This window comes from Gossypium hirsutum, chromosome A12 (genome assembly GCF_007990345.1).
Source record: "Gossypium hirsutum isolate 1008001.06 chromosome A12, Gossypium_hirsutum_v2.1, whole genome shotgun sequence".
In the NCBI taxonomy this organism is placed as follows: Eukaryota; Viridiplantae; Streptophyta; class Magnoliopsida; order Malvales; family Malvaceae; genus Gossypium; species Gossypium hirsutum.
Window position 1 is genome coordinate 107,130,960 of NC_053435.1, and position 24,711 is coordinate 107,155,670.

A 24,711-nucleotide genomic window follows, 5' to 3' on the forward strand; every position below is an offset into this window, starting at 1 on the left:
AAAATAACAACGAAATGATTTTAACTGATACTTCTATAAAGTGTCAATAAATTCATATTAGAAATTTTATCATCACTATTATCATTTTAACTAATAGCCTAATATTATTAAAACCATTATCATTTTATTTTAATTTTAATCTACAAATTTAAGAATAGTACAAAAGTAATGGGCCTAATGAGCGGCTTATGACTGGAGGAGGTCAGGGCCGTTCTTATTATCCAGTTTGTTCTTGTTAAATTTTAATCCACTCCACGTCACTAATATGCCGGACCCCCATCATATTCCCCCTAGACCACAGCATCAACTGATCCTGTATCCAAAAAAAATATAAAAAGAGGCGGGAAAATTTGCATCTCAATTGGCGCCACAAGAGCCCTAATCGATCGACCATCCATCAGTAATATTTTTTTTCCTTCAACGATCTTCATCTTCCAATTTCTCTAGCAGAAGTCTTGTTAGAGGTATCATTATTCTTCCCAAATTTTCTCAGATCTGATTTCTCTATAACTCAAAACACTAGTTTCTACCAGGTTCTCCCCAAATCACCATTTTAAACCTTACTCTCCTTGTAAAAATGGACATGGAGGGCTTATCAAGTATCTGTGCTAGTCTCGGCATCCTAGAAGAAGATGAAACAACGAAACAGATGGTCTACACAAAGGGGGAGCATTGTCTAGGTAGTCTCATTTGCCTTTATTGAAGTGGTTTTTTCTTTGATTTATTCCTTTTGTATTCAGGGAATATAAATTGGATTCCACTAATCTTGTTTCAAATAACTTACTGGCAGATGCTTTGAAGGACTTACTGAGATTTTTAAGACGGGACGATCCAGAAACGCGAGAAGTATTTAAGCAAGTTTGTAGATGGAATATAGTTTCAAAGGACTTGATTCCGATCATTGAACATTGCCAACATGATCGGAATTTGGTGTTAAATTCTGGTATGTAAAATTTGATGTTAAAGTTTTATTTTTTTTGGCCATTTAAACCAAAAAATGTAGTAAATGCTAAATTGGTGAATATTTACGTTCTTTTTCTTTTCGCATTTTCCAGTGAAAGTTTTAGTTTTTCTGTCAATGCCTATCGAGCCTTCCTCTAGTGATATCCCTCAACAGATAGAGTATCTTTGGAATATGAAGTTTTCTCTCACGAGCAGTGATGCTGTTGCTGTTATAGTTTCCCTTCTTGAAGGTCCACTTGAAAATTTGGAATGGTAAGCATGATTTTTTTTTCTTCTTTTACCAATAGGCCATTTAACTGCCTGCTTAAATTCAGGTGCTGGAAAAAGAAAGAAAAGAATAATATATTGTTTGGAGAAACTGCCCAATTTGTTGATCAACAAAAACAAATGAGTTTAACTGTTTATGAAACCTTAAGAATCTAAGTTCTAGTTAAGCTCATTAGATGCTGTTATATAGGATGTTCATCTTTTCATTTGCATTTAAATCATCTGTGCCATCAAATTTCCTTGTATTCATTATGCTGTCATCAGCCTAAATGTTTAATCTCTTCAATTTCAGTGAATTGTTCACGGAGGATGACTGGAAATTGGTCCAGCTGGTGTTAACCTTGTTTCGCAACATTCTTGCCATCCAAGATATTTCATCTCTACAAAAGGCTGGCCAATTTTTATCACTGAGAGACAGATTTCTTGAACTTCTGTTCCGTGAGAATGTGATGGATTTAATTATTGTTATAACTCAGCAGATTGGTGGTTCTCGTGGCTATCTTCGTCAGGATAACTTGCTTTTGTTGGATATTTTCCATTACATATTTATGGGTCAAGACCCAGAGTTACTTGTTAAAGCTCATTTGAAGCGTTCTGAGGTTTGTTTCTCTTTATTCTTGTCTAACCATCTGAGTAAGAAGTTGATTAATGTAATTTGCTTTTCCACGTTCTTGTTTCTAATGACCTCTGTATGGTAGGAGGGTGGAGATGCCAAGGCTTGCATTGATGATCTTAAGTCCATCATGGAAGAGGAAGCAAAGAAAAGAAGGGTTTCAAGACTCCAGCATACCAATCGTCATTCACAGTTCAGTGGAACTTTTACACGGTTCACTGTGGTATGTAGTATCATTGTCATTGATGTTTTGATACTAAGCAGGTGCTGCATTAATAAATTTAACTAATCATGTTTTATCTGACAGGGTGGCTCTACAGTAGTGGTCAAGGGAAATCCTAATTATGCTTCTCAAAATACTCTGCTTAAATCTCATAGTGGCCATGGGATTTCAACAGGACATGGTGATCTACCTTTAATGAGGAAAAATATTCTTGCATTGCTTCATGATTTTGTGAACCAGTTCCTTTCTGGAGGCTACAATGGTACACAGTTTGAAATTGAAATTCCTGCTTGTTTTGTCGACCCACCCTACCCCTATCCTCTTTTTTTCCCTTTCTTTCCCTTATTCTTCATGTTCTTGTGGATAATTAAATGCAAACTCAATGCATGTCAGTATTGATGAAATCTGTTCGTGAGGATATTGAGAAGGAACATCACACAGTTCAGAAGGGTGACATAATTGTTTTCTTTAAGGTTGCTGAGTTTGTTACTTCTTTTCAGTATCACAAGTATTTGGCCTCGAAGGTGAGGAATACTCCAATTTTTACTTGTTTTCCTTTAGACACCCTAGATCCTTAGACAAACTTGCAGTAATTGATAGATGCATGTTTTCTTCTATTAATTGTCTTTTACAAGTGAATCATCATAGGTTGTTATATTATTCATTCCTGGAGTACACTCATCATAATCTAAAGCTGTTAATTGCTTACTTTTGTTTCATGTATGCATTAAAAGTTATGTTTAAAGCTTTAAGTATTGGGAAGTGTAGCTGAATCAACTTCCTTGGAACTAATTTTCGTACTTCTTACAATGTATCAAATTGGAAGGATTTAAGAATATAACATCATAGTTAAATTCTGCAATGCTGGGCCTCTTGTTAATTCTCCACTTCAACAACAGGGTAAATATGAAATGTTTCTGCTATCATCCTACCTGTTTTCCTGTTTCCTCTTTCATATCCAAACACACCTTTAAGTTTTAGTTTTAGAGGGGCATTGCTAGAGATTATTATTTTTGGTTAACTACTGAATGGGGAGTTTAATTGGATGCTTTCAAGTGCATTTTCTTGGTTGTTGAAGGTTTGACTGATAAATTAAAAGAGTGATGTGAATGGTTTAAAAGACCTGAAGTTTCCTCTTTGTTAATGGTTGGTTAGTGGTTTGTTTCCTAAATGGGGTAATGGACACAATTAACTCTGAATAAATGTTGCCAAGGGACACTATATTTCTTCTGAAGTCTTTTCAGTTCTTGATGCCCATGTTTGATGGGTTTCATTTTATACCTATTGACCCCTGAAGTTTATTCAGTTTTTGGTGTTAAACTTCCTTGAATAATACATGTAGTCTCCTCTTGAAACTTTGAAATTGATCTTGTTGTAGCCTTTTCTGCCCAAACAAGTAATGTGGTTGTAACCTTATTGAAAGTCAAGATTAGTTACTGTCAAGATGTAAAACCTTAATCTCTAAGGATTTTAGTTTTTATGCATTTGGTTTCATTCCTTCAGCAGTAGTTTGATATGTTCCTTCTTTTGGTCATAGTTACTGGCTTCATTATACTAATCACTTTTGTTGCCCTGGACATGATGCCCTTTAACAGCCAAGTAACGGAAATGCTGCATCTGAAGCTTCTGCTGATAACTGTGCTGATGACTCATTTTTCCAAGGTGACGCATGTGGACCAATTGCAGCATCATTGAATGAATCAATGTTCCAACTTGTGATTTCAAGATGGCGTAATGCATTTGAAGGCTTGAAGGAAACTAATGATTACAAGTTTCTATCTGCAGCAAGTTCTCTTTTGAAAAATATGGTGATGTGTACTTTTATCAGCTATCATTTCATAGGCTTTTATGTTTGTTTTTTGTTGAATTGGATATTGGTATGTCAATTAGTCCATTTGTCTCTCTCTTCTGCACTTGCAAGCTAAGGTACATCTATAACTGTATTTGCTATATCTTATGCTTAAAAAGCTAAACATTTGCGTACATATTAATTGAGGAAAATTAATCTTCTTTCAGATACGGACAATTCTTCTTTTATGGGGATTTTGAGAACAGTTCTTACCTTGTCATGGGACTTTAGTTCACCCTTTTGAAAAGCGACTACCTTGTTTGAGTTTACTGATCTGCTTACGTGATACCCTATTTAATATTTCCCCTCCTTTGTTTTCTGAATGCAGATTCGAATGTGTGATTTAGTGCTTAAATTATTTCCAGAAGATTCTAAGGAGCCTCTGACAGCTCGCATCCTTCTTTACAAGCTATTTTATGATCAGACGGACCAAGGAATGACCCAGTTCATTCTGAATCAAATCAAAATGTTCAACTCTCGCAAGCAACCCAAAAGGTTTTCTTCTCAATCTCAGAAACTAGCGTTGAAATTGACAATTGTGTTTGTTACCATTTCAATAACCTTAGCTTTAAATTTTTGACTTCTTAAGCTATTCCTAGTTATTTAATATGCTTGCTTTTGAGAAAGGCTACAATCTTCTTTGATAAAGAGGTTTGATCCTCCCCCACCCCTCATGTTTCATGTTTTATATGCATATATGTCCTTTTTATTCATTGAGTGATGAGGTAACCACCACGTGTTCAATAGGTATATGTCGGTCTGATCTGTAATTTCTTTTGCCTTTTAATCAAGTTTATGATCTTTTGAGGACTGTTCAAAAAGGGGAAGATAGCGACTATCAGCTAAAAATTGTTGTAGATACAAAGGAACTTTTTAACTTGGGTAAATTATTTTTTGCATTGAGTACTAAAAAGAAATGTTTCATGAACAAAAAGAAAAAAAGAAATGTTTCATCGTTGCTCGAGTATTTTGCTATTGCTGATAATTATATTTATCAGTGATCTTGCAGATTTGGTAGAAATGATGCATGTAATTATGCAACTCATGGAGAATCTTCAAGCACGTGGCTTATTAAGGGTATGTTAGGCTTTAAATTTTCCTGTGGATATACACTGTTACGCCATAGCTTAGCAGATAAATGACCTTGGCTGCATGATCTGCATTGGCACATGGAAAACTCACAACTGCAAAATATGCAATCATTGTTAAACAGTTTGCTAAATTTGCTGTCAGTTGTCAATCAGGAAAATTGATTTCTTTATATTTTTGGTCCCTTAAAGTGGTTATCTGCTATAATGACAGCATGGATTGACGGTCTTTAAGAACTTAGTAGGTAATGATTACTGAGCTATTGGGTTATGTCGTGTATGTGACTCAGTTATTCTCTAACTACTAACATGCAATTAACGAAGTTTTCTTTCTTTAGTATGAAATATTTCTCTATCCTTTTTCCTTCTATAGTTAAATTCTGTGAAGAATTCCTTTGATTTTATCATGCACCTTTATTTCCTCTCACTTCTCTCCCCGTGTGCATGCCTTTTTGTGCGTAAGATCTAGATTGATTTTAGAGCATGCTTCACTCCTATGAATTTCTAGTTTTTCTTTGCATCAATTTGAAGAACTTTCTTCTCTTATCCTTCTCTGTTATGTGCACTGAAATGTAAATTACGTGATTAAGGTTTCTAGAAAATCAAGGAAGGGAAAGAAGAAGAAAGCAGTGAGTGAAACTGTTACCAAAAGTAAACAGTTTGAAGACCATGCTGCTGCACCTGATGTGGATGGTTTCTCAGTTTGTGAACGACCAGCAGAATATGTGGGAGAACAGGAAAGCCCAATGAAGGTGGCATCTGGTCTGAAAGAAGATACTAATACTTCTCCATTGGTTGATGGGCTAGAAACGTCTGAGACAAAGATGGGAAGCCCTGGAAATGTGCCACAGGTTGATGATAATGCACCTGGGCATGCTGATGATGATCTTTATCGCTGTACTGATGATTCTTCTGACGATGAACAAGCAGCTGCCGTTAACGAAGTTGATTTTAAAGTTTCTAGTCTCATTTCAGCTTTTGCAAACTGCAGCTTTATCCAAAATTTGTGCTGGTTACTTAAATTTTATAGGAGCAATTCAAGTAATACAAATCAATACATTATAGGCTTGTTGCGGAAGATAACGGATGACCTTGAGCTTGCTCCAATGCTTTATCAGGTCAGAACTTAACCCTGCATTCTTTTTATACATATACAGAGAGAGACTATGGAGAAGACCTAATATATATTTTAATTTTGTACAATTTTTTGCAGTTGTCACTCCTTATAACATTCTATGACATACTAGAAGAGCAGAAGTCTCCAAGTGAGGACCATGCAGATATTGTTGTCTTTATTACTAGTTTGGTCAGAAAAATGCTAAAGAAAATGAAGCACCGGCCCCTTCTATTTATTGAAATTCTCTTTTGGAAGACACGGAGAGAATGCCATTACATCAATGCTGAATATTTATTACACGAGCTTGGCCATTTGAAGAAAGGAAACAGAAATCAGGATAGTGTTCCCGGAAATACAGAAGTTGAGTCCTCAGAGGTGGCCAATGAATGGGTTCGCAGAAGCATAGCAGATGCACTGGGCGAGGATGAAGCTGATGTTGTAATCGCTCATGACATCAGACATCAGAAGTAAGATGTTTGCAATTTAGTTTATTTGGCTTACATATGCTAGCTTACTAGTGGAAGAGTCATGAATTCAACTTGCGTTTGGTGTCAGCTTATTTTCAAGTCTTACGGGTTTTTTTCTGGCCTGGGTCCTAATTTTTCTTATATATATTTAATTTAATTGTACAAGGATATTTTGGTATTTCAATTATAATAAGAATGGTGCATTAAAATGGCCTTACCTTTTTAGAAACGAAGGGTATGCCATCTGAATTAACAATATGAACTGGCCATAATTTCTGAACTGAGATGACTGATTGAGAAACCGCTCAATTGGTGTATTTGGCTGGTGCAGTGGGGAAAACTCCTTGGAAAATGAATCTGAAATGATTTATGAAAGAAAGAGAAGGTTTGTTTTCAATGATGATATGGAGGCAAAACTCAAGGATCTCTATGAGGAGTAAGTTTGTTTCGATCCTGTTGTCTCTCTGACAAGCCTTTTCACTTAGATCTTCCCTTTTCTTCAAAGATATGGTGCATCTACTTGCCCCATTGAAAGTAAAAGCATGTGATCTTGGATGATCATTGGTATCTTTCATGGCGCACAAATTAAATGTTTGCTTTCCACCAAACTTATTACATCCTTTCAGGAGTTTCTGAAGTTAGTTTGCTTTCCACCAAACTTAGTACATCCTTTTGTTGCAGGTTCAAAGATCATCCAAACTGTAGCCGTCTTATTGCGGATTCCCTAGATCCTTCTGGTGGAGTTTTGCCTGCTCAAGTTTCAAACAAGCTTAAACAGTTAGGACTTAAAGTTGCACCAAAGAAAAGGATAAGGAATGATGGTAGAAATTTCACTTCCAGTTCTGATCAACAAGGGGGTGGAAGCACTCTTAATGATTCAAATAATTTAGAAGGAAGTTCACAGAGGCAACCTCTGTAAGTATTTCTGTATCTGTTATCATTACTCCTTGTTATAGTCAAATTACTCTAAAAGAGTTTCAGGAACAACTTTTGATGCAACAATGTGGTGTTCTATTCTTGAAGTTACAGCTTTGGACATGCAGGAATGACAGAAAGAATTTTTCCTGGCATGAATCTGTTATATTTACCTTCAAGTTATGTTCTATTGTTCTAAACAGGAACACCAGGAAAAGAGTCTCTGCCTTTAGCAAGGATCAGGAGGCAATGATTAAAGATCTATTTGAGCAGTGAGTATCAGTTTACTAGTATTCTTCCTATATTCTTGTTTCCAATGAATTAATTTGTTTTTGTATGTTATTCTATTTTTAATTTCCTGCCCTAGTATTGATTCTTACATCAAAAAATAAAAGAGAAACTATATATGCCCAAATAAAGATGAACATCAAGTACTATTAAATGGCTGTTTACATTCGTGATAAGGAAATGGCAATTTGGTATTCTATGCAGATTTAAAGACCATAAGAGATGTAGTTACATGATCGCAAATGCATTGGATGCTGATAATAAGTTTACTGCTGCCCAAGTTTCACGCAAACTCAAGCAACTCGGTTTATATGTTCCTAGGCAGAAAAAGTCTAAAGAGAATATGCATTTGAGGGATGAGGAATTAAATGATTTATCTGCAAATGAAATGCATGACTCGGACAATGAGACATTGCTATCATTTAAGAACAGGTATCTACACGCTTATCTATTTATCTGTTATTTAGTGCATTAAATCATTCAATTTTCATGGCTCCATTGTTTTATGAACTTCTGTCAATTTCCTATTAGCATGCTTTCAATGCTTTCTACCTGCTAGTTGCAGTTACCTCAGAGATGAATGGTTAACCTTCAGCATTATAAACTCAGCAGAACTTTAGCCATACAAAATTTGCTGGATTTAATACAGCATGTCCAGTTGAATATTGTCTGTTTCTTTGCTGCCAATGCTAGTACAAATAGTTGTTTTTATGCCAAAAATTCTCTGGAGATGAAAACCTAACCAGCCAATTCCATCAAAACTAACAATAGATTTCAGAAGTGAATCTGATTTTTGTATGCCAAGTGAGATCAATAGGAGTACAAATAGTTATTAACATTCATTTTTACCGTCGAACTTTTTGGAAGCAGAAAGAAGGACAATGGCGGATTGTTCAATCAAGAGTTTCCAGGACAGAACATGGAAAGAGAAGCATTAGATGACGCTGATGATGAAACTCTAAGCTCTGTTTTCAAGTAATTATCTCACTCTGAAACTATCACACGCACAAACTCGATACTCCTTCACGAATGCAGCATTCATTACACTCACACAAGCAAAAGGGAAAATAATTTAAAATTCTGGACCTTGATATTGTAATAATTTGGACCTTCAGATGTCTAACATTGTTTGGCAATAAAACCTTCTATTTGATTAAACAGAGCTTTTAGAGTAAGCTTGCTAATGACCAGTTTCCGTATTAATGCAATAGGTATGGAATACTTTGTAATAACCAGTTTACACAGAAAATCCAATAGATATGGAATAAAAAGCAAGCAAATATTCATGTTTTGTAATTCTGCATTTCTCTTTTAATTTCAAGCAAATATATATTGCTCATAATAAGCAACACATAAATTTCAAGAGAGTTTACTGTATATTTCTTTTTTCTTGTACCAATAATTTTATCTGTTAATCATAGGAAAACCAGAAAGCTTCCTTCGAAGTCAAATAATGAGAAGCTTGCTGCAGTAGCTACTGGGGAGAGGTACAAAATTTCTGGAGCTGTAGTTGCAAATGATGTAACTGAAAGGTAAGCATTCCACCTCATCAAGAGTTCATCTTTATAATATAGTATTTGCATAAAATTATCCAGCAAAGTGAATCTGTTGATTAAAAAAAGAGAGAAAAGTGAAGATTTTCTGGCTACTAACTTGTGAGCAAATACTCTTTAGGGTAAAGTGATCTCAATTAGAGCATAACTCTTGTTTTATTATTATTATTATTATTTTTCTTTTTCTTAGGGATGAAAACAACCAGTTTGCTGAGATGGATATCACATTTCACAATGATAGCAAAGAAGGCACATCAGAAGCTGTAAATCCTTCACCTGAGAATATTGAGATGGAGTCGGCAGATCAGCAAGTAGAGGATGAGTTGGCTGATTCAGGAGATGATGCAGTGACTGTGGAAGCCTCCATCTATAGAAGGAGACGTAGAATGGTAATTGATGCTGAAGATGATGATTAGTCTCTTTTAAGTCTTGTATTGTATATAAAAAGTGGATCCCCGCTCGTCTGTTAAATTTGATTTCTCTTGTAGTTAGCTCTTTAGTCACTTGAACCTTTTGCTTACATATGGGTGTAATTGAGTCTAGTTCGAGTTCAAATAACTCGAATTAGAAATATAAAGTTCAATATTTGATTTGAGCTTGATTAAGTTTTTTTTAATCAATTTTTATATTTAAACTCGAGCTTGAGTTTAGGATTAATAATATATAGTAAAAGATAATAATGTACTTTAATAATATAAAAAGCTTGATATATTTTGCAAATTATTTAAATTAAGTATTATTAAGCTCTAATTTAGCTTAATTGATAGTTCGAGCTTCAGTTTAACTAGAAAATTATTGATTTGAGTTTAAAAATTTTAATAATTCTCGAATTGAACTTAAGTAGCTTGTGAGCACTCTCATAGGATGTTTAATTTTTAGTGTTTTTGGATACTTTTGGTAAAAAGGCCTATCTAATCTCTCTTAATTTTGATATTAAGCAAATTGATCCTTTTAAAAATAACCGGAATACTTTAATTCATAATATTAATTTTAAAAGTAAATAATTAAAGACAATTAATCTTGCCATTAATAATTTCAGTTAATTATATGTAATTTTGATTAATATCTCAAAGTTTAAACATTTTGCCAATGTGATCTCGATTTAACAAATTTAACCTACAACATTTGTGTAAATAATGGTTGAAATTTTTAAAATAAAAATCAAATTGACAAAATATGTAAATATTAAGAGCTAAATTTATTGCTATATTAATCAAAATTATGTAAAATTAACAAAAGACATTAACACTCCGATCAATTGCCCTTAATTGTTACCTTTCAAAATGAACATGGATTTTAAAGAGAGCAATTTGCTCTATTTCAAAATATTGATGTCATTTCATCAATAACTTTAATGTCACTAGCCTAGTATAATGAAACGAGCGAATGTATGTTGCACCCGCTAAGGACAGGAAGAGATCGTCAACTTCCTGATAATATACAAGCTATTTTACTTTACACTGATTTTTTTTCATATAAGATTAACCGGAACCTTCAAACAGTGCTGCCATGAAGTGGCCTTGTCTCTGTAAGTTTTACAATGACAAGTAAATAAAGGTACAAACAATTCAATGAATTACATCATCACTCACGATATTACCTCTTCCAAACACTGGCAACAAACAGGCATCCTCAAACATGCACGAAAATATGGAAAAATATTTATATCTTGTCAATAGGCCGATAACTAGGTTTCATTTACCTGATTGGGATTATATAATACAAGTAAAGTGTCTTCACAATATGGAAGTTACTCGAACTGAGTTATCTGCCGATCCGGTCAAGAAAATAGGCAAGCTTGGGTGCCAATCCACGGTTGTTATGGCTGCACTATGGGGAAGAGTTTTGAACCCATTTGAATGGCCTTGTACCTGATCCATGATAAAAACGAGGAAAGAAAAGGACATATATATTGTAAGGGCTGCCAGTGTTAAGGAACTAGAGAAACATTATATCAGAATCACTGCAATGATTAGTTTGGACACCAGCCAAGATTTTTCATAAGAAAGACCAATATCGGGAAATCACAATTTTGAGCATGCACGCTTGTATTAGGAGGTGGTACACGTGTGTGTACTTGTTTAACAACAAATATGAAGAATTTACCTGATATATGGGTGCTCTTACGGAACCAGATGTTGCTAACAGCTGCCTACCGCTGGCATCCAATGCCATTTCGTGTCTACAATATTTTGACGACTGGGGTTCAGAAAACCTACAGAGCATAATATCCATGTTACTACATTTGGCTCCATTAACTCATGTAAACAGATTGATGATGCAACCACAACCAATGCACTCAATGAAGGTGACGGGCTTTTCAAGGCAATAGAGATGTGGAATGCACAACCTGAATGGAATGCTGGATACTTCAATTATTTTCTTTTTCCCTTTACTTAGAGCCCACTATAGGGGATGCAAATGATCTTTAAGGGTGGTTTCGACAATAAGAAATGAAAATTACCAGCTAGAAGTTTTTGACCAAAGGACACGACCTTGGTTTTGCAAGCTCCATTCAAATATCTGACATTGCAAAATCAATCTGTGAATCTGCTAGCTTAAACATAAAACCATAGATTGAACAGAGTCTAGCTTAGATAGTAATTACCTTTCCATCTGAGCCCAAGCTAAAAATGCTCGTCTCATCTGGCCCAAAAAGAAGTGAGCTTATTGCAGAATCATGTGCTGGCCACCCGGTGATTTGAAGACCAGCAGACATGTCTTTCACCAGTCAAGGAGCATTCATGTTACATTTTAGGTTCTATTATCAGAAGACAGCAATGACACGATCAAATTAAGACAATTCTCTAACAAAGGTACTGTAATCCTTGGAGGTAGGTGCCTTTAGTTAATATGAAAATTCATGACCACTTGAACAATAGGACATAACAGACATACAAATATGAGCTGATAAAGAAAAGGATACCAAACATGTGAATCATTCCATCAGTGGCAGAGGCAGCTAAAATCTTCCCGTTATGATTGAAGCATAGAGAAGTAATTGCAGGCGGATCTTCACCGAGAGGAAGGACTGTCTTCATTGAAGTTGAAGTCCATTAAGGCATAAATTATTTTTAAACAAGCCAATAATCATCAATAAGCATTCTCTATATATACAACCGCATACCATAGCTTTCCATGTTTTCATGTTCCATACAGTCAATGAAGCATACCCCAGAGAGTCAATAGAGGTTGACCCAAGCCTGAAAGAAGAAAACGTCCAACTAATCTCATGGCCAATTTTTAAAAAAAAAAAATTAATGGGAGAGCAAAAGACCTACTATGATGATGGGCAATCAATCTTCCAATGGATTCTAACTAATTGTTACCCACCATGATATATTGGTACAAGAAACTACTTAACAACCTAGCATAACTGCTCAAGAAAACCAAAATTATGTGTGAATCACAAAGTGACAAGAATGAATATGTTACTAATGCATGTTTCTGAAAACAAGAGGCTTTGTAATGCTGGATCTATACAATAGCTCTACTTGCAGGTCTTCTGATGCATTATATACCTCTACATATAAATTAAGAAGAGTACATCTATTTAAGCCTGTGTTTCAAACATCCCGATCATGCACTATTCTCAACTGCAAAGCCTGCATGCAGGAACTAGATGGTCGAAATTGTGGCAATACACAGTTCAGCACTTCACCTAATCTGGAGTATCCAGACCATCTTAGGGGTTCAAAAAGCCCATTAAAAAAAGAAACGGTTCCCAGTCAAAATAAGATCATCATATGTTCAATAAAATTATTGACACAAATAGTAACCAGTAGCACGTAATGTTTTTTAAAAAATAATAATAATAATCAAACTTGATCCATGAGAAGTAACAACATAACATTGTACCTAAATTAAACCCTAGCACCATGAATACCATCTTGACAACAACTAGAAGCTCATCATATAATATTTTGATTGTGTAGCTTCACATATTTCAGTCAAGTAAGAACGTTAAAATCTAGTAACCAGGCAGTTATAAATTAAGTTACCTTCGTGAAGATGCAGCAGAAACAAATATTGGTTCCACAGGGCTGCACTTTAAATCCAAGACACTGCAAGACGGCAACAAAAAAAGAAGAAAGAAAAGATGAACAAGTATAAACAAATTAATAAACCAGTAAACATGGGATTCCAAGAAGTACCTTGGAAATGCATCAGTTGTATTCAGATCACAGACAACTCTCTTCGCATCAACATTCCATGCTTTAATGCCTCCATCAGCAGTGCCTATGAGAAGCTTTAGGAACAACAAATTTTAAGTTGCAACAATTATAACATTACCCCCAATCAAACTACAAGTACAACCATGAAACAATAATATAGTTACATACCAAACGGTCAGATTTGCATTCCCAGTCAAGTGACATTATCTCGGCTCCACAATAGATGGTCGCGTTTCTAGATGCTGGAATCGATGAGTCATATGTCCATATCCTTCATCAAAAACAAAGAGAGAAGGAAGTAAATAAGAAGTCGCAGACAATAACAGAGCACAATAGTTAGTATAAATGACATCTTATTATCTTTCCAAGTACATTTAACCAAGGTATCTGACAAACAAATTTGTTAAAAACCACAGCCTGCACACAGATGTAACCCATCTAAATGGTGTTAGTCAATTGTCAGATTGTAAGGATGACTACTCTTCCTTCCATTTTGTGTTCTTTTATATTTGATATTCATCAACAATTGGGCAGGATAGACAAATTTACAAGCCCAAACGCAACCACAGGCAGCAAAGTGCGCTATTCTAAATATTTACAAGTTCATATCAGTTTTTTTTAAAGAGCATACCTGACAGTGCCATCCACAGATGCACTAGCTATATTGTTCCCAGATGCAGAAAACCGGCACCGAGTAATTGGACTTGTGTGGCCCAAAAATGTCTCCTGGAAATAAGGTTGTGAAATAAGGTTGTTCCAACAGTTTCACGTATACGAAAAAATGAGCAAGAAATCAAAGTGTATGCAATAATGATGTTTGAATATATTTAACAGAGAACTTACCTGAAACTCAACACTCACTTCAGGAAATTCTTCTTCTCTGAGCATTTCTCTGCCATTCTCTGTCAAATCACATCAGGATAACTTAACCCATTTTTTTTGGGTACATACCTAACCCATTAAAGTAGAGGAAAAAGGAACATTTAAACAAACCTACTTCATTATCCACAATTCCCAGCACACTGAAAATACAAGTGATGAACAAATGTCACTTACCATCAAAATGGCTACCATACAACTTTTGAGCAGTATCGTCGATTCCACCGGATGAAGCATGAAGACTTGAAGCAGAGTATGAATCTTGCCTCGATGACGACTCAACACGAGCTGATGCAAATTTGGTCGGTTCAGCAGCAGCACATTCCTCACTCTGTGGTATTCTACCCAAATATGAGGTTGCAGGAGCACAAATGTCCTCACTACTTGAAGATGGGCGTAAATTTTCACCATCAATGCCACTTGATTGAAAAGAACTGTTAGCTGCTCCCATGCTCCTATGAAATGTTCATGCAGCAATACTGGTATCATAATGTGTTCGAATAGAATCATCTTTAACCACGTAATGCAGCAAGTACTATCATGATCTAGCAAAATCAGAAGATCCTTTACCTTTTTGATAGACCTAACTGTGCCTCCTTCTCCTCCAGTAAGGCCTGAAGTTGCAATAACTTTTGATTAAGACGCTTGTTTTCTTTCTTAAGACAGCTAATTGTATTCTTTTCTGAACTGATCTTCAGTAGGGCAGGAAGGCGTGCTTTGGTTAAGGACATTCGTCAAAATCCCATCATTAATTGAATCACTCTAACGTCAAGGAAAAAGTTAATATATCCAAGGCTTTGCTCATACTAATATCTACTAGCAACAAAAACATCACCACAATGGATAGCTTTTGAGGCAAAACCTTTCAAGACCAATTTTATTTCAAAATGCAGAAAACTTCCCCAATAAGTAATTCCTATGGGCTCTCTGTTAATCTACACATGATTACATAATACATACACAAGTTATGCAGAGCGTTTTCAGAAGGAAAGTATCAATTCTAAAGGATATGAGTACCATTGAAGATCTCGCTGAAAAAGTTCCTCACAGAAAGACGGAGAGCTTCATACCATTCCTTGGAGAAATATACACGAAACTGAGGATCGATGCTAGGGTTCTTCACATAAGGAATGGCTGCATTGCATGCTCAACAGAATCAATCAACAAGAGAAAAAGAAAACACAATACACAGAAGCCAAAACAAATGAACCTACCAAACCAAGCTGTCCAATCAGAACCCTTTAGCAGCAAATCATTCCCATTCATTCCAAAAAACTCCACAACTTTATCTTTCCTCCCAGATTGCAATGCATGAACGATGTAACACCGAAGAACAGAGCCCTCCAATTTCGAGAACGTATCAAGCATCGTAGTCTCAGACCACGACGAAAAGCATTGCTTAAAGAAACTAAATAAACCAACTAATTTTTCGGCATGAAATTTAGGAATATATACGGTGAAAATCAAGTCTAATATCTTATAAACTTGAAACATTTTACCAATATCCGTACATCTCTCAGTCTCAAAAGCTTGTAATGTATTTGTAAATCCTCTGAAGACCAAAAATTCCCTCACAAGCTCCTCGGCATATTGCATATTCTCCATCCTATACTATCTACAGAAACAACGATAACCTTCAGCATTATTAACTTGTTGAATCCATGAATCAACCAAATACTAATTGAATTATGATAAAAAATTTACGAAAACAAAAATTCAGCCGAAGCATGAATATGAAGGATACGAAATTAATTATCTAGGGTTTGGTGTAATTGTCATTCTAGATATGTAAAAATTGGGGAAATTAGATGGAAATTTGTACCTTACAAGAATTACAGGGAAGTCGAACGTCGATGGGAAGCAAAACGTACAGATTAGATTAGACCTTGAATTTTGAAACTTGGTTGAAGAAAAGAATCTTTGGATTCCTCGACGGGAATTTAATTAGGGATTCGGTGCTTCAAATAAACAATGATTTTTATGTACTATTTGTTTGGTTAAATTGCTGGAAGCATCTTATGCTATTGCATACCATACACACTTACCATTAGCTATTGCTATATTTTTCCTTTTAACCAATTATCTATTATTTCTTAAAATGAAGTTTATCTATTTCAGATTAATTATTTTTTTAATAATCTCATTATTTATTTTAACCATATTTATTACTTTTTGACACAAAGTTTAGAATTATCTATAGCCTGTTCCAAACCCATAAATAAAAAAATAATGCAGCATCTTCTTACTTTGATAATAATATCTATGTTGAGCTAAGATTCAATCAACGGTTAATTGAGTTAATTAGTTATGTTTTAATTTCATATTTAATATTTAAAAAACGGTTAAAAATTAATAATTTTACTTTTATATAGGTTTGAATTAATGCAATTTCATTTTAAGGTAAAATTTTAATTTTATAATTTTTATTTTTAGAAAATAAATTTATCTAAAGACTTTTATTGATACAGTCTAATTTATGTGATGTTTGATAATATAAATTGTAATTACACAAATAACTTTAAATTTTAAAAAGCATAATTATTATAAAAGTATCAATGATATTTGAGAAAAAATATTATAAACAAGTAACAATACCTAAAAAGTATTTAGCAATAAAGCTGCTCATAAGTTGGGCCACCTGCTCAAGCCTAAAGGCTTGCTCAAAAAATAAGAGGTTCGGATAAAATACGAGACCCGTAAAATGAGTTTTGGTAAATTTAAGACCTATTTTCTATTTGTGCTAAGCCTTGGGCAAGATTTTTTGGCCCCGAGCTTAGCCTGGTCTGATCCAACCCGAATATATTATATTATAAAAAATATTATATTAATTATATATGTTAAATAATTATTATATATATTTATATTTATATTTATATTAAATTACTGACCCAATAACAATTAAACTCATTACCTAAAACCTAAAAAAAGCAAACTTACCCAACTAAATAACACATCCCAAATATAAATTTTTAAAAATTATATTTAATACAATAAAATATTCATTATATTTATTTGTGTTTTTAATATAAATAATTTTTAATGTGTTAGAAAACATTTATTTTAACTTTTTAGTGCATTTAGTGTATTATATTTTTTAAAATTTCATTTTTAAATAAAAATTAATCTGAAAATTTAAATATAAGCAACCCAAATCAAGTCCAATTTACCTTTTTTAAAATTAAATCGAGCTTGAGCAAAAAATAAGTTCATTTTCGAGTCAAACCTGAGCTTGAAAAATTAGCCAATACCTTAGCCAATACCTTGCATGGCCCGCCCTATCGGCGTCCCTTTTTTGTTGGGCTATTCTCTCTGACATTATACATATATTCTTGTTATCATCAATTGATAATTTAGTTATGTAATTTAGTTAAATATAATATAAATAATTTACAATATATATGTAATTTAGTGAATTTAGTAGTTCAAAATATATAGGAAATAAAATTTCGTCAAAAAAATTTTTAAATTGTGTACGAGAATATTTAGAAAATCGTAAGGTAATTAAATTTGAATGTATTTATTTTGTAATCAATCACATAATTATTCAAATTCTCATCCTCCCCTTAAGAATTGAATAGTGTAATTGATGTACTTCAATTACACTCAATTCAATGGGATCACTAAATATAGCGGTTATCCAAACATACTATATATATACTAATTATAAGCATGTTTAGTAGTGCTTAAAAACAAACAGTTAAGAAGATGTAGTTTTTTTTTACACGTATTATTAGTCAAAACAAACCCATTCTCTAATTTTTATATTTTTTTAAATTTTTTAAAAAATATTTTCTAAAATTATAATCATGCACATTTTTTAAATTTTTTTCATTTTTCAAGAAAACATCAACGAAAATGAAAATTGCATTTTTTAAAACGAAACGCAACTGTTGATTTTCCTCTCACTCCAATTCTCGGTTGTTCTTTTTTAAAATTGAAGTAACTTAATTATTTTTATTAAAAATATTTCATATATTTTCTTTTCTATTAAACTCATTTTTCTTTCACTATCCAATTATCTTCTTTTCCAATCATCTTCTATTTCTATATGCATTTTAATAATTTCTCATTCTCATTCTACCAAATGTTGGTAGTTTTATTTTATTTCATTTCTAAATTATTCATAAATTCAACATCTTTAAATTATAAAGTTAAAATTTTAAAAATTTTATTAATTACGTTTTAATTTAATTGACATGAATGTTAAATTTAAATGCATTTAAACGTATTATATTAAAAAAATAGATGATTGACGAAAATACATTATGCTAAAAAGCATCAGCATAAATTCAACCCCAACCTCTAAAATATAAACATCTTATATAAAATTAAAATTGGATATTTCCGATAAAATATACTTGGACTAATTAAATTCATTCACTAAACATAGTTTTCAAAACTTAGGTTGGATATCATCATAATTCTAATCATACTATAAAAGAATAAATCAAAAGAATATATATAAATATAATGGGTATTATTCTTTCTTCATGAAACCCCATCATGCTTAATCATGTATGCAGACCTTGCTCTGCAGAAACTTGAAAGAAACCTTATAATATCATCATCACAGCACTTTATTACTTAATGCATCTCTCAGCTTCACGTATTTGCTTACTCACAATCTCCTGCTCCATTAAATTCAAGTCCAGCTGATACCCAACTCGGTAGGAACCCGCGAGTGTACTCAGCAAAGCCAAAAAATACATTAAAGACGATAGCATGGAAAAAGCAAAAGGCAGCCACAAGTTATGGCAATGACCTGATGAAGAATAATAAGCTTGTTTGGTAATAGAGATGAAAGCTATGGCTTGGAAAACAAGGTAAGCAATGGTTAATTGCAGTGCTTTCTTCTGATAGACCTGCATATTCCTCTTCTGTTTCTCGGCTAAAAGGCTTAATTCTTTGAAGATTTTGGTAAGCTGTTCAAGGTGTTCAGCCATGGTGAATATAGTAGCTGTGCTGCTTGCTGTCAATGTAAATACGGTGTAAAACACTTATATATATATATATATAGAGAGAGAGAGAGAGAGAGAGAGAGAGATACCTAACATACAAAAGAAAAAGAGAACTTTTTAGATATGCAAGCGCGTTTTGTTCAATTTCCTGGTGTCCTTCAAATGCGAATTCCAGGAAGATGAGATTTAATGGGAAAAACAGACTTTTTGTTGTTGTTGTTGTTGCATTATTGTATTTATTTGTTCATGCTTGTTTCTGGGAAAGAAAGGTAAAGACTAAAAACCTCGTGAAAATGGGAAAATGTTAGTGCAAGTCTCTTTAATTTGTGCTTGACGTGATAGAATTTGCATATGGGTCAACGAGGAAAAAACACATGAAACGAAAGGGCTATTTTGCAATATCCGCGTATGACGTTTTCAGTGTAAAGCGGCGATTCGAGGGGTTAAGAACAGAGTTTAATGATCCCACAGAGTCTTTCATTTTATTGCAAATAAAAGACTAGTTGCACCTAAATTCTGGTATTAATCCCTGTATCTTATAAAAATTGGCTTTAATTTGGTATTTTTATTACTTTCAAAATTTTAGCTTTTTTAAGTTATGATATTTTCAAAATTGGCTTAATTAAATTGCACCCTAAATTATATATTTTTAAAAATTGATTCTTATTTTTTTGGTTAAAATTTGAATTTAAATTATTTTTTCGTTATTTAAATCACTTTAAATCTTAACGCTGTTTAAAATTTTTTAGATAATTTAACTTTTTTTTTTATATGTGTTTAGTTTGGTTAATACCTTCGTTATCCAAAGTCTATAGCTTTTGTTTCGGTGTGGGGTTCCAGATGATATTTTGCTAATTATACAGACAGATGAGACCTGAGACTTACCTTTTTTAGATTTAAAATTTTAAATCTAATTGTTTAGAGATATGATATAAAAAAAATTCAATAGAAAAGATAATTTTGTAATAAATTTAAATTTAATATAAAAAAATTATAATATTAACAATTGGACTTATTTTTTTAATTTAAAAAATAAAATGATTAAAATTTTAAAAATAAAAATAAAAAAATAAATTTCAAATATATAAAGAATATAGGAAAACTTTCATCATATTTTAACTTTATAAAATGTATAAAAAAACTTATAAAAAAATTAAAAATGATTAGGACAGACAAAAATAAAAAATAATTTAAAATATGAAAATCGGACGCAGATAGTGTCTTAATAACAAGGGTTGGCTTACTTTTGAGAAAAAGAACCCACACAAACAATGAAATGAATTTCCTTCTATAATTATAATTTAATAACCAAAAAAATAAAACTAGAACATTAAGTCATTGAAGACAACCTTTTAGACACCTTTTAAGCATCTGGTTAATCTTTGTCATTATCTAGGTGACATTGTGGAGTAACTGCAGGTAGCTCGAGATGATGTACCGGTACAGGTAGTCATCGTAAACGAGCTTGATTGATTAAAATCTCTTTTCATTGCTCTGTAAACCTGTTCCAACCCTTCCTCGACCAGTTCCAAAACTGTTTGAGGCATCGGCGGTGCGCCGATATCCATTGATCCTTCGAGCATTTTCACCACTTCCCCCATTGAAGGTCTCATGGAGACCTCATCTTGTATGCACCAAAAGGCAACTTTCAATGCTCTCGTCAACTCTTCTTCGTCGACTGCAGCTCGTAGTCGCTTATCCACGGCTTTAAGTGGCGTTCCGTTTGTCATCTCCTACGGGAATAATTGGTGATATAATAAGTATAAGATTCGAGGATGGATCATTAGGACTAAAGGGTATATACCTTATAGGCCCATCCAGGGTAAAAGAAGTCTTCGGCATCGTAAGACATGTCAAGGTTTCTTCGGCCACCAAGAATCTCCAAAAGTAGCATTCCATAACTGTAAACATCGGCCTTTACGGTTATAGGACGATTGCTAACCCATTCCGGTGCTAAATACCCTCTAGTACCTCTTACCATAGTGACAACATGTGAGTGCTCTCTTCCCATCAACTTAGCTAGTCCGAAATCCGATACTTTGGGGCAAAAGTTCTCGTCCAAAAGGATATTTTCCGGCTTGATATCACAGTGTATTATTCGGTTCCTGCATTGCTCGTGAAAATAAGCAATCCCTTGTGCAGTCGCGACAGCAATACGGAACCGAGTTGGCCAATACAGTAACCTATCCCGGCACTGATAGGAAGGAAATATCCACTTGTCCAAGGATCCATTTTTCATGAACTCATAAACCAGAAGACTGCCAACAAAAACACATAAATAGACACGAAACTGAACTGCCTATTTGATTAAAACGAATTGAATAGAGAACGATAAGTGATTCGGAATTTCAGATGACTTACCGGTGTGAACCCTCGGAGCAGTAACCGCACAGGCGAACCAAGTTCATATGATGCATAGATCCAATTGTATTCACTTCAGTTATGAACTCCTTTTGTCCATGCGGGAAAACACGGTCGAGTTTCTTCACAGCAACCAATGTTCCATCCGAAAGGCTTCCTTTATATACACTTCCGAATCCTCCTGCAAAAGATCACAACAGTTGTAAATATTTGTATAACTAAAAGAAATCTATTTACTATTTTTTACCTGTTCCGAGCAGCTGAGAAAAATTGCTAGTACGAAGCAGCAAATCGCGGTAGGTGAAATGCAACGGAGCCCCTTCCAAGATCAAAGAGCTTTTAATGGATCTTTTTAGATATCTTTTCCTATGAACATTGTAATACAATAGTAGACACAATAGGCCAATGAGGACACCCATGGTTAACACGATTGGAATAACCAAAACCTTCTCGTGACCATTCGAAGCATCACCAGAGCCAGACCCTCCTGTATCACCACCTGGTTCCAATGAGACATTGGACCTGACTTTCACAAACAGGGTTGAACCAGGGTCCTCAAATCCTCCATAGTCCAGGCTCTTAAGGATCCAGCAGTACGGTTTCTCGTCGTCCAACCCGTAAACCGATGCAACGCAGTCACAATCTAATAAACAAGCATCACCACACCTCGAGACAGTGGCAATGTCACTGTAATTAGCCAACACCGAAGCGTAAGAGAAGTAGTAGTTGGTTTGTTGTACCGTTGCAATCTTAAAGTCCAAAGTCCGGTTTTTGTTCCTACGATCGCAGTTTTCCGTCACTGATGAGTTCCGCGAACAATAGGATTCACCGGCTGCACCGTTTACCTTAGAAGTACCGGGGAAGCATGTACAAGAAGCATTTGTCTTGCTTCTATCCAAATTACATATTCCATTGCCACATATGCCGGGAATGTCACAAGGGTTCGAGACTGCCGCCCATTCAGGCACCCATTGACGTGAACCATTAACATCGTTATCCCATCTATACAAACGTAGATTGCCATTAGTCTCGATGATCAACCTCCTTAGGACCAATAATCGTACATTTGATTTATTCGTAGCCGAAGATAAACCATCATAGTCTCCATCATTCTTGTAGACATAAATTGCACCATTTGATGATTGTCCATACACAACTCCGAAGCTTCCTGCTTCATCTAACACCGCAACAACATCGCCGGTGACATTGGATATATCCGGCGAAGCCCAATAGGAGTAGTTTGTGTAACCTTCAGGGGAATCATCAATAGAGTGAGGCAAGTTGTATGTTAAGGCAAGGGTTAACGAAGTAGGCTGTTGAAGCATCTTGAGTCCATAATAGCCACCGTGAGACGGCGATTTCGATGATGTTAATTCAAGTGACACCGTCAAGGCTTGGTTAGGTAGAAGCGTATCGGTCGGATACGCAAAACTCTGCCATGCAGGGCGGTTGTTAGCAGTATAAAGAATGAAATTGCCGGATTCCGACATGACCGCGAACTCAACTCGGCTTCCCGACGTGTTCGACGTCCAAACGGTAATGTCCCCGTCGATGAGTACGAGGTTTCCGGTGGTGTCTAGCTCCACGATTGCATCTTTCGTGACTAGAGAGTTCCTATAAAGATGAAAAGTTAGCTTAAACATAATCAAAGAATTATTAATGAAACTATAAAGTAAAAACATACCTATTAGCAGACCAGACCATGGTTCTGTCTCCAGGAAGGTCGGCAAACCAAATTCCGAGCAGAAACCGGTCACGAGTCTCCGACGGGGTGAAACCAAAAGCAAAGGTTCCATTATCGGAAACCCAAGGTGGTCCTTGGTCACTAGCCAGTAACCTTGAACCTAAACCAATTTGGCCAGCAATGCAGTCCCCCGACAATCCAACCAAAACCACGAAAAACAACAGCACACAAGTAATAGCCATGGAGATTCCCAGTGGCAAGTAAAAACACCATTAAAAGAAAAATCAAGAGCTTTTTCAAATTGGGAATGGCAATCTTTTATACTGCATGAGAACCATAGCAAAAGGTGAAAAGAACCCATTGTGGGGCACAGATCATTTAACCACATGTACAGAGGTGGGTGAGCTAAAACTTTGAAAAAAAACAATGGTCGGCTAGTGACGGAAGTGGACACAGTGCCACGTGTTTAACCATTTGTGGTGTCCAGTCCTGGAGATGTGAGCAACCGAAAGGACAAAGGCCATTGACACGTAACTCAAAAGTCAAAAAGCTATGTTTTTACATGATATGATGAGCAGTATTTTATTATTTTTTCACAGCTTTGACATTGTTGAGGTTACGTGAATATGGGCACAGTGCACTTATCAGCTTCTTTGGGGATAAAAGTAAATTGCATTTTGCTTTCTTGTTTTTATTAATAAATTGATATTTAATTTTTATAAGTTAGATTAAAAAATAAATTAATTTTTTATTAAAATTTTTATTTATTTTTATTATTAAGAATTAATCATGCATGTTAACATAAGTTACACATAACATGTCATGTATTATTATTAAACTATTCTAAATAAATTTTTAATAGAAAAAACTAAATTATATTTTTATCTTACATAAAAATATTAATTTGTTTGAATTTCAGTAAAAAACATAACCCAATCAGTAGTTTTACTGTTTGTTCGGTTGTATGTTTTTTATGGCAATGAATTATTTAGTCTTAAAATCTATTCTTTTGACTTTCTTTTATTTGGATAGATGAGAGTTAGGTCTTACAAAATCATTATTGATTGAAAGTCCTGATTTGGCTGAAATTTTGGTATACTAGCTAATAATTTCTGAACTTCAGTTTCAAAGCCTTCAAATTTAGTTTTACAATTTAGTATTTCTATTTTTCGTATTTTAAAATTATAACCCTATTAAAATTATTTTATTAAATTTAAATTCATTACAATGTCATTTTTTCAGTTATATGGTTACCAAATAAGATTGCTTGAACTAGACCGGATTAGCCGGTTAGATCGATTGAACCGGGAA

General features: G+C 34.2%; 3 protein-coding genes across 10 annotated transcripts; 1 reads left to right on the forward strand and 2 right to left on the reverse strand.

Annotated features, from left to right (window-relative positions):
- The first annotated feature begins 322 nt into the window (after window positions 1-322).
- On the forward strand, window positions 323-9,944 carry LOC107947329 (protein timeless homolog). Of its 3 annotated transcripts, XM_016881965.2 has the most exons (20): window positions 323-464; window positions 534-680; window positions 791-943; window positions 1,056-1,215; window positions 1,523-1,829; window positions 1,929-2,066; window positions 2,151-2,328; window positions 2,460-2,590; window positions 3,662-3,874; window positions 4,244-4,410; window positions 4,914-4,992; window positions 5,594-6,121; window positions 6,217-6,587; window positions 6,919-7,023; window positions 7,269-7,502; window positions 7,706-7,774; window positions 7,995-8,222; window positions 8,661-8,765; window positions 9,212-9,322; window positions 9,534-9,944. In XM_016881965.2, exons 2-20 carry the CDS (start codon window positions 578-580, stop codon window positions 9,757-9,759), a joined length of 3,606 nt encoding a protein of 1,201 aa, XP_016737454.2. In that variant the 5' UTR covers window positions 323-464; window positions 534-577; the 3' UTR covers window positions 9,760-9,944. The 3 variants fall into 3 exon arrangements, with proteins under 3 accessions (XP_016737454.2, XP_016737457.2, XP_016737456.2); XM_016881968.2 differs by lacking the exon at window positions 8,661-8,765 and having other exon boundaries at window positions 351-680; XM_016881967.2 differs by lacking the exon at window positions 6,919-7,023 and having other exon boundaries at window positions 352-680.
- Window positions 9,945-10,791: 847 nt separating this feature from the next.
- LOC107947328 (WD repeat-containing protein 91 homolog) lies at window positions 10,792-16,440 on the reverse strand. Of its 5 annotated transcripts, none has more exons than XM_041083682.1 (16): window positions 16,220-16,440; window positions 15,612-16,012; window positions 15,409-15,531; window positions 14,968-15,109; window positions 14,575-14,852; window positions 14,362-14,420; window positions 14,150-14,244; window positions 13,687-13,789; window positions 13,498-13,592; window positions 13,345-13,407; window positions 12,471-12,546; window positions 12,270-12,378; window positions 11,952-12,064; window positions 11,808-11,866; window positions 11,450-11,558; window positions 10,792-11,214 (listed from the first exon to the last, which is right to left on the reverse strand). In XM_041083682.1, exons 2-16 carry the CDS (start codon window positions 16,000-16,002, stop codon window positions 11,080-11,082), a joined length of 1,950 nt encoding a protein of 649 aa, XP_040939616.1. In that variant the 5' UTR covers window positions 16,003-16,012; window positions 16,220-16,440; the 3' UTR covers window positions 10,792-11,079. The 5 variants fall into 5 exon arrangements, with proteins under 5 accessions (XP_040939616.1, XP_040939617.1, XP_040939619.1 ...); XM_041083683.1 differs by having other exon boundaries at window positions 16,225-16,431; XM_041083685.1 differs by lacking the exon at window positions 16,220-16,440 and having other exon boundaries at window positions 14,968-15,149; window positions 15,612-15,630.
- Window positions 16,441-20,627: 4,187 nt separating this feature from the next.
- Window positions 20,628-23,781, reverse strand: LOC107947327 (G-type lectin S-receptor-like serine/threonine-protein kinase At5g24080). 2 transcript variants are annotated; one of them, XM_016881959.2, is made up of 5 exons: window positions 23,401-23,781; window positions 21,964-23,330; window positions 21,717-21,897; window positions 21,160-21,613; window positions 20,628-21,088 (listed from the first exon to the last, which is right to left on the reverse strand). In XM_016881959.2, exons 1-5 carry the CDS (start codon window positions 23,640-23,642, stop codon window positions 20,744-20,746), a joined length of 2,589 nt encoding a protein of 862 aa, XP_016737448.2. In that variant the 5' UTR covers window positions 23,643-23,781; the 3' UTR covers window positions 20,628-20,743. The 2 variants fall into 2 exon arrangements, with proteins under 2 accessions (XP_016737448.2, XP_040939621.1); XM_041083687.1 differs by lacking the exon at window positions 20,628-21,088 and having other exon boundaries at window positions 21,161-21,256; window positions 21,334-21,613; window positions 23,401-23,727.
- Window positions 23,782-24,711: the final 930 nt, after the last annotated feature.

Bases quoted from the DNA above. Each gene is read 5' to 3' on its own strand.
- LOC107947329 (XM_016881965.2), top strand. From the start codon at position 578: ATGGACATGGAGGGCTTATCAAGTATCTGTGCTAGTCTCGGCATCCTA. The intron at 4,993-5,593 runs GTATGTTAGGCT...TACGTGATTAAG, and splicing joins AAGCACGTGGCTTATTAAGG to GTTTCTAGAAAATCAAGGAA. The intron at 6,122-6,216 runs GTCAGAACTTAA...AATTTTTTGCAG, and splicing joins TTGCTCCAATGCTTTATCAG to TTGTCACTCCTTATAACATT.
- LOC107947328 (XM_041083682.1), bottom strand. From the start codon at position 16,002: ATGGAGAATATGCAATATGCCGAGGAGCTTGTGAGGGAATTTTTGGTC. The intron at 12,379-12,470 runs GTATGCGGTTGT...ACTTCAATGAAG, and splicing joins TGAAAACATGGAAAGCTATG to ACAGTCCTTCCTCTCGGTGA. The intron at 11,215-11,449 runs GTAAATTCTTCA...ATCATGGATCAG, and splicing joins TAAGAGCACCCATATATCAG to GTACAAGGCCATTCAAATGG.
- LOC107947327 (XM_016881959.2), bottom strand. From the start codon at position 23,642: ATGGCTATTACTTGTGTGCTGTTGTTTTTCGTGGTTTTGGTTGGATTG. The intron at 23,331-23,400 runs GTATGTTTTTAC...TCATCTTTATAG, and splicing joins ATGGTCTGGTCTGCTAATAG to GAACTCTCTAGTCACGAAAG. The intron at 21,614-21,716 runs GTAAGTCATCTG...TTTTGTTGGCAG, and splicing joins TGCTCCGAGGGTTCACACCG to TCTTCTGGTTTATGAGTTCA.